Source organism: Aedes albopictus, chromosome 1 (genome assembly GCF_035046485.1).
Source record: "Aedes albopictus strain Foshan chromosome 1, AalbF5, whole genome shotgun sequence".
Lineage (NCBI taxonomy): Eukaryota > Metazoa > Arthropoda > Insecta > Diptera > Culicidae > Aedes > Aedes albopictus.
In genome coordinates this window covers 137,394,976-137,403,747 of record NC_085136.1, presented here as the reverse complement: position 1 = coordinate 137,403,747, position 8,772 = coordinate 137,394,976, and the positions used below count along the sequence as shown (strand labels likewise).

The 8,772-nt window shown below is 43.9% G+C and overlaps 1 protein-coding gene across 2 annotated transcripts; it reads right to left on the bottom strand.

Annotated features, from left to right (window-relative positions):
* Positions 1-2,776: 2,776 nt before the first annotated feature.
* Positions 2,777-7,355, bottom strand: LOC134285684 (uncharacterized protein K02A2.6-like). 2 transcript variants are annotated; one of them, XM_062846961.1, is made up of 4 exons: positions 6,425-7,355; positions 5,816-6,318; positions 3,026-5,691; positions 2,777-2,944 (listed from the first exon to the last, which is right to left on the bottom strand). In XM_062846961.1, the coding sequence occupies exons 1-3, from the start codon at positions 7,307-7,309 to the stop codon at positions 3,033-3,035; spliced, it is 4,047 nt and encodes a 1,348-aa protein (XP_062702945.1). In that variant the 5' UTR covers positions 7,310-7,355; the 3' UTR covers positions 2,777-2,944; positions 3,026-3,032. The 2 variants fall into 2 exon arrangements, with proteins under 2 accessions (XP_062702945.1, XP_062702941.1); XM_062846957.1 differs by having other exon boundaries at positions 2,854-5,691.
* Between the last annotated feature and the right edge of the window lie 1,417 nt (positions 7,356-8,772).

The window sequence follows — 8,772 nt, the reverse complement described above, 5'->3', positions numbered from 1 at the left end:
TGGGAAAGATGAAAAAAATCTGTGAGACTTTAAACAAACGATTTCACATCTATTGAGTCTTCCTATACGATTTTTTCTTCACGCAGAACAAAGACAGAAACGATAACAAACTTGAAATCGATTGCCCAAAAGTTGGTGTAGTTGATGATATGTAGTAACAACCACACCACGACTACTTGTACACTACACAATCGCAGACCAATTTCATTCATACAACTTTCGGCATGGAAATTTCCGAAAGGTGTTGGGGACCTGTCACCGGGCGTCCGGAATCATTGTTGCAGTAATTCTGCCGTTGTATGGAACTTGTTGCATTGCATGGGGAAGTAGGTGAAACTGATTCACTATAATTTACTTGCTTGTCGAAGAATTGCGTGCCAACTCTTACACAAATAGTGACAGTACCTTTTAAAATTACGATAGATAGTATCTGGGAATCCGAAAACCTACGGAAAGAGTGAAGATAGGGATACTTTGTCTCAGCCACAAAAAAGGTGACAACTTCAGAGAGCGAGTGGGTCCCTCCGAGCGAGTGGTATCATAGATCATCCTCCGTCGTCCGTCAGCTGTAGGGAATGAGGTCGTGGGAAGTTATCAAGCCGGTTTTAGACATGGCCGATCGACAACGGCTAATCTTCCAGCAATGCTGTAAATGCCATGTCCCAGCAGCATGCACTTCAATGCTACATACCACAACATCGATCTCTCGGAGCTGTGGACAACCATGGGCAAGACCGGCTTACCAGACTGACCATACACAGTTCAAAATTGTGCGCTGTAACACAATGACCGCCATCGCTTTCAACACAATTCTTCATCGGATTGTAAAATCAAAGGTCTATGGAAATTTGTACGTTCTATATTTACATAAAGTGTAGTTTTCAGAATTTCATTCTGTGTAAAAACGATGAAACTACTTGGCCGTTTTGTTCTCTTAGCCAAAGTTTTTTTTTTTTTAAACCGATTGAACTCAAAGTTGGCCTCAAATATTTTCCAACCTAGCTGAATTTTACGACCAAGTTTCGGGTTGTTTTGCCGAAAAAGAAAAAAAAAACACTCATGCCGAAGAGAACAAACCTGCCGATAAATCCCAGAGTCACCCTATATCGTTATTATCCTACTGGTGCATTTTGCACCGTTACCTCACGTCTGTTTTTTTTTTCACTTTGGCACAACCATGAGGAGAATGAAACACCTTCGCCAGCATCGGGTTTTGGTTCGCGTTATCTGCCGACAGCTGTCTCGCAGAGATGTGAAAGTCTTTTCCGCTAGCCGGCTCGATGTTTTGTCTTACGATGGGAAAATGAGAAAGGTATATGTGAATACTCGATAAGCACAGAGGAATCACCCAAGCGCCAGCCACGCGTAACCACGTCTTACCTTGTCTGAGGCTGCAAGTCGAGTGTGAGGATAAGATGGCGGCTGCTTGCACCGTTGGCCTGCTGTGAATGGGTATCACTCACACACCCACAGTGCTGATCGTCGGGCGAACAGAGGAGAGATGTGGCATGGTTTCGCCCGTGTTAAGCATCTGTTACACTTTAATATTTATGGGCGAAACAGCCCTACACATTCCCCTTCCTCTCGAAAAAACAACATACTCAAGTTTCTTTCTTTATATCGTTGTTTAAACATTACTAATTCAGCCATTAAATCACGAAACTATGAAAAACCGCATTTTCAACAAAATATATATCAGTTTTACTCTAATTTTTCATAACAACTACACACGACTGAATTTTATCGGTATGCTTATACTAAGTCTATCTATTTTACTGTTACCCCTCTATTTCCCCTGATTACTCTAGAGCACCATCGATTTTCGACGAACTGGGGTCAAACGGGATTCGATGAATATGATGCAATATATTTTTTTTAATACGATTGTAATTCAAAACTAAGATTTTCTCTTTTCGACAAATGAAATTGCAATAACTTTTGTTTAGGCACTATTTTAATTTGATATAGAAACAATCGTTCGAAGTCGTGAGAAGAAATCAACTGAAGCTGCCGTTCAAGCGAGCAAAACATATGAAAACAAACATTGAACAAAACATGATTCAGGAATAATCCTCCTTTGTGACTTTGGATTTATTGAAGCTTATGAATGCTTTTATTTAGCTTAATGATGCGCAACAGAAAAAAAACATAGATTCAAATTTACTTCGCATGTGATTCAAGACGACTTCGATTTGGTGGTTCGACGATAATATTTATATGTACATACCGGATATACCGTACCAACTGTAAAAAACACTCCCAGAACACTTCTTCGGATTAGTCAACATGTTTTAACAATCAATCTCATCTTGAACGTAATTATTAATGATAAGATGATATTGCGATTTTTTTTTCGACTTAGACTTTGATGCGATAAATTTCGTCGTACTCATATTTCGCTTTCGATTTCGCTGTCAATCTCAGTCGCAGGGTTTTTGCAACTCGCCCGATAATGTGACAGTTTTCGCCGGCCGTCTCAATGTTTACCATTAAGGTCTTTTGTTCTCGGCCCACCAGCTGGTCATGTTTACACAACAAAACCAGCTGGTTCACCGATGTTTACGTTCATCCTCATTGTTCTCGGCTACCAGCTGTTTATGTTTTCATAACACAATCAGCTGGTTTCGCCTGAATCGGGGAAAGAAGGCGAAAATGTGTTATAAATGTTAGGTTAGTACCAGATTAAGGCGAGTTCAATTTCGTCGCCAAAGTCTGATTATTCGTAAAAAATACAATATTTTATTTCATTTCAAAGGTTATTTAATACAGTGGGTCAGCCTACCTTCTTTAATCAATAAACCTTGGTCAACCGCATACGACGATGCGCATCGTTTTAACACTGGGGTCTGACAATTCAAGGTGACAGCTCTACCAAAATAAAGAACAGCAAAAAAAGGTAAAAACGAGCGCAACCAAGAAATCGATCGATGTTTCGTCCTGGATGCTGCGGAAAAAAGGTATAAATAAATGAAATTCAATTACATATCCTAATAAGTTTCTCATTTCAGGGAAAAGCAAATATTACCAGTGGTTTATTGGATGTGGCGTGGATTATCCAGCACCGATCGAACGTAATCTTTGAGGTGGCTAGGTGCTTTCCTCTTTCGTACGTCTCGCGTTGTCGTCGTTTGTGGCTTGGCTACAGCAGATGCAGCAGCCGATTGATCCACGGTGCCAGATAACGCAGTATTTCTGGGCTCATCGTTGCAAGGATTGGCTGTCGGTTTCTTCGTTTCTTCGCGCCATACGTGCACCTTTTTGGTTTGAGACACATGTCGTCGAAGTTCCTGCCCAGTCTCGTCATTTAGCACCAAACTACCGTTCTTCTCGTGTTTGACAGTGTATGTTTTTGGGTGAAAACGAGTGTCACCTTTAGCACGGTTCTGCCGTTCCACTACCACCGTGTCACCAGGTTTTACCGTACATGGTTTGGCACCACGTCTGGCATCCTCTCGAATTTTGCCCGATATTTTTGACTGCCGATCGGAACTTTCCAACAACTTTTCGTCGAATGTCGCTTTGCCACGCTGTAATAGTGGAAGTCCTCGTTTGACTTTACGTCCCAGCATGACTTCTTCCGGCGGTACACCTGTTACGCTATGAGAAGCGGCATTATGAGCGTTGACTGCCTCCCGAAGCTCATCGGCGAAGCTGCTGTTACCCGAGGACGCTGATGACATTGCCTTGTTAATCAATTTCATGTAGGATTCCACCATTCCATTTTGCTGCGGGAACAGTGGAGTTGAGAATATCGTCGTTATTCCTCGCTGAGCGCAATATCGCTTATAGTCATCGCCGTTGAATGGGGGACCATTATCCGATTTGATGAACTTTGGATACCCCTCTCGCTCGAAAACCGCTTCAAGTGTCCTGCTTGTACACTCGAAAGAAGTAGATTTCACGGGTTTTGCTATGAGATATCTGGATCTGTAGTCCACTAGTACCAAAATCGAAACGCCACCAAACTTTGCGTAGGGACCATTGAAATCAATAGCAATCATTTCCCAGACTGCGTTTGGAGCAAAGATTCTTTCCATCGGTGTTGTCTTTTCGGGTTTTCCGTTTAAGGTGCACATCTTGCAAGATTCCACCCAGTTTTGGACATCTTTGGAAATGTTCGGCCACCAGACGCGCTGTCTGACGATGCTTTTCATTTTGGAAGTTGTCGGATGACCTTCGTGCGCTACCTGCAGTGCTCTAGTTTGAAGGCTTTCTGGTATAACGGCACACCCTGTTTTAACCACGATCCCGTCGCGAATGGTCAAGGCATCTTTAACCGACTTGTACTTTGGAATATCGACTGGCCATTTTCCGCTATTTATGGCGTGTGTAACTTTTTGAAGTGTTTCGTCGTCCGTTGTGGCCTTTCTAATGTCTTCTTCAGTGAGGAATTCTATGGCATTTGCTTCAAGACTGGCAAGTTCCCAAGGGCTTATCTCCTCTTCAAACGGACCGTCTTCTCCGCAATACAACCTTGATGAACTGTCAGCAATGTTATCGCGTCCTCGCACATACTCAACTTCATAATTGTATGGACTCAAACGAAGTGCCCAGCCATCAGCGCGAGTTAGGGCTCGCTTTGAATCCTCTCGTGATCTGTTTAGAATAAATGCCACACCTTGGGCGTCTGTTCGCAATGTAAACTGCCTTCCCAGAAGAAAATAAGAGAAATGTTCGACCGCCCACACTGCGCCCAGCGCTTCTCGCTGGTTTTGGGCATATTTTCTCTCGGTAGGGGTCAATGATTTGGACGCGAAGCTGATTATTCTCGGGGTTTGAGCGTTGTCCTCCTGAACCAGAACTGCTCCCAAGGCTACCGGTGATGCGTCGGTGTACAGAACTGTTTTATCGCTTTCGGAGAAATAACCAAGGGCTTTTGTGCAATCTACGATACGTTGCTTGATTAGGTTGAACGCTTCTCTTTGCTCCGAGTCCCATGACCAGGATTTTGCTGTAGCTATTGCCCACAGAGGACTGCATATATCTGCGAAGTTCGGTACGTGGGGGCTAATGTACGACGCCAACCCAAGAAAGCTTCGAAGCTCGGAAAGAGTACTTGGTTCTCGGAAATTGCGGATGCTTTTGATTTTATCCTCGTCGATGTGGAAGCCGTCTTCGTCCAGTTCATGTCCTAGGAACTTGATCCTGGTTTTGTTGAACTCGCATTTCTCATTGTTGAGGGTTAAGTTGTTTTCTTTCAGGATTAGCAGAACCCTGTCGACGGTTCTTTGAAGGTTTTCCATTGTGTCCGCGAAAATTAGAACATCGTCGATGTATACAATGATATTGTCGACATCTTTGAGTATTCGCATCATTTCGCGCTGGAAAACTTCAGGAGCGCAATTTACTCCGAACATGAGCCTTGTGAACCTGAACATTCCATCCTCGGTTAAAAAGGTGGTTAGGTCCCTCGACTCTTCTGCCAGGGTTAGATGGTAAAACGCGTTGCTCAAATCCAGCTTTGAGAAATATTTCGCTCCATACAATTTGACTTTCATCTCATCAATGAGAGGTAGTCTGAAATATTCTCGCTGTATCGCTCGGTTAGGAGCACGCATATTTACCACCAATCTAAAATCGTTTTTCCCTTTTGAAACCGCCGACATTCCTGAAATCCATGTGGGTGCCGAGGTAACTTTTTCGATAATTCCGCGGGCTTCCATTTCTAGTAGCCTACTCTTCGCGCTTTCCCTAGAAATGAGATCGAATGTATACGCTCAGTAATGGTGGATATATGTTTTCGCTATGTAACGTTCTTGTTTGCTTCAACTAAATAATTTGGAATTGCTTGTTAACTATGATTGTATCAATTTACCTGTAGGCTGCTGGCACGTTGTAATATGCATTCTTCACTGGAACAACTGTTTGATCGACATTGAATTTGACCATTACGCCAGGCATTTTTGGAAATTCCTTCTCGTCGTCCGTGACTTCACAGTTGTTTACTGTAGTTCCGATCTTTAGTAGCTCTAAATCGCTAGCTGCTGATCGTCCGAGTAGTGACCTGAGTCCCTTGCGAATGACGTAGAACATGGCCACGATGGGGGGCTTAGTACTATTTGACACGACGATTTCGGCGCGGAATGATTGCTCAACTTCCAGTGGTTCTCTCGATCCATACGCATGTATCCCTCGATTCACAATATCAACCGTTTCCAATTTCGCTTTGCCAGCTTTGAATTCGTGTTTTATGCGGTCCCAATCTTTCCCACATACAACATTCACGTCAGCGCCGGAATCGATAAGGAATCGGATCGGACTTGATGACCCCAAGCTACAGTCTATCAAGACATCTTCCAAGGATAGTGCATTGACGTACTAGAATGATTGAAACGCAATGTGATTATTGGTATGTATATTATCAACTCATTAAAACGAAATCGAATTCAAAATCAATCAATGTAAGGTTTTAATTTTTCAGTACCTGTTTCTCAACGTCACGTTCGTCATCTTGGTCATCATCTGGAGTATTCTCTCGCTTGAACCGGATTGCATTTACGCGTTTACCCCGACAGGCTGCTGCGAAGTGTCCCACCTTGCCACAATTGATGCATTTCTTGTCAATAGCAGGACACTTACCGGTTCTGTGCGACGTAAGATTGCACCGGGAACAACGTGATCGTCTCCCCTGACCTTGATCAATCTGCCGGCGCTTGGCATAAGGACCACGGATGGATTCGTCTGGATTTCTGCGTTTCCGATAATTATTCGATGAAGTCTGGCGCTCGACGTGGAACACATGACTATCGGGTGACTGTGATGTCTCAGCTTCATAAGCTTCGTCACGTGTAGCCGCCTGAACGATGAAATTGGTGTCATATCCATACGTTCTGCTTGCTTTGACGAGTTCCTTATTGCGCAACCCCTTCAGCAATTGTGCCCTCACGAAGCGATCCTGATCTTCACTGCTGTATCCACACAATCTGACCTTGCACATTAGCCGTGCATGATAAGCAACAGCGGACTCGTCTTTCATTTGTTTCATGGACGAAAACGCCTCATGTTCTGTTGCTGTATCAGTCATTCCTCGGAAATAGCCTTGGATGTTCGCAACGAACGTTTTGTAGCAGTTGGGGTCGGACAGGTTTGGGCGCAGTTTAGCAGCTCTGACTATCTCCTGGAGGTCGGGACCCATCGAAAGGAACAAAAGCTGCGTTCTCTTTGCAGGGTCATTGGCGTTGCTCAACAATGCGGCGATCTCGAAATTTTCAATATATCTGTTCCATTCCTCCCACATCTTATTCGCAGGGACGCCGGATGGAAATGGCTTGATATTGTCCCACCGGACAATGGATGAATTTCTCTCCATGGTCGTATTATCGAGCGGAACGCTCCAGCTTGACTCTACGTCTTGGCGAGATGATGTTGGACGATTGTGAGCTGCCTGTTTCATTTACGTCAGAATCGCTGCTTTCAGTGTCACTGCTCTCGGAATCACTGCTCTCAGAGCTGGTGTTTTCGGGTTCAGTACTGGCGGAACCGTTGCCTTTGTTCGTGGTATCGGTGGTTTCGTCGTGCTCAACTGTCCCGAGTCCTGGATTCGTTCCTTCCGCTTGCGTTTCCGTTGTCGAATTCATGCCGTTGTCGTCTTCTTCCGCCCGTTCGGTGGGTCGCACGTATTTCCCTTTGTCCATCACGTTTCGTTGTCGGATTTACTTTCAGACCGTCGTATTTTCGTAGTGGTGTACAACTTGTCTGAAATCAATACATATAGCATACGTTAAGTTGTATTCGTGTTTGCCCGTTGTGACGTTTATTGTGTGCGTGTAGATTATTTGTGAATCGTTTTTTTTTCGTCATTGCATGTAATGGGAATAATAGCTTTGCTGCAGGGAAGCCTTAGCGGATGTCCCATGCCGCTCGAGGTTGCTTTTTATTTAAAGTTGGTTCAGGCAGTTGTCCCAAACCGCTTTTATTATCTCGTTCGATTTCGTATTCGTGCATTCGATGCAGTTCGATTGCGCTGCGGCAGTCCCATGCCGCAAATAATAGCGAAATTTGGCACTAAGTACACGTTTTGGATTGAATCTCACAATGCACTTACACGATTTTAGCACAATTTCACAATTACTGTATTTGTTGTATGCGCTTGAGTGATTCCTCTACCTTTTGTGCAAAATTTCCAGTTTTGCTGCTGTCCAGATTGGAGCAACACCTGGCAGGAAAGCCATTGTGAATACTCGATAAGCACAGAGGAATCACCCAAGCGCCAGCCACGCGTAACCACGTCTTACCTTGTCTGAGGCTGCAAGTCGAGTGTGAGGATAAGATGGCGGCTGCTTGCACCGTTGGCCTGCTGTGAATGGGTATCACTCACACACCCACAGTGCTGATCGTCGGGCGAACAGAGGAGAGATGTGGCATGGTTTCGCCCGTGTTAAGCATCTGTTACACTTTAATATTTATGGGCGAAACAGCCCTACACAGTATAAAACCCGAGAAGGGGGAAATAACTTAACTTCTGATTCCACGCTTATTGGAAACAAATATTTTAACTTTGGATTTTTCCTAAAATTTTTGGATTTTTCCTAAAATACACCTACAGTGGAGATCCGTTTTGATCTACCACCAATTTTGACAGTTTTTATTTTCTGAACATATCGAAATCTTGTGCTTTTACGCATTGTTACCGTCAGGGAATAAAATTATCAGCAAATTGAGACGAAAATGGGCGTTTTCCGAGCAACCGAACAATTCTACGATTCTTTTTCCAGCGAGAAATGTTTATCGGTCGCTGCTGTTGTCCACGACCAAAGATAGCCGAAAACTGAT

Excerpts from the sequence above, each read along its gene's own strand:
- LOC134285684 (XM_062846961.1), bottom strand. The coding sequence starts at position 7,309 with ATGGAGAGAAATTCATCCATTGTCCGGTGGGACAATATCAAGCCATTT. Across the intron at positions 6,319-6,424 it reads AACGTGACGTTGAGAAACAG|TACGTCAATGCACTATCCTT; the intron begins GTACTGAAAAAT and ends CAATCATTCTAG. Across the intron at positions 5,692-5,815 it reads AACGTGCCAGCAGCCTACAG|GGAAAGCGCGAAGAGTAGGC; the intron begins GTAAATTGATAC and ends TCTCATTTCTAG.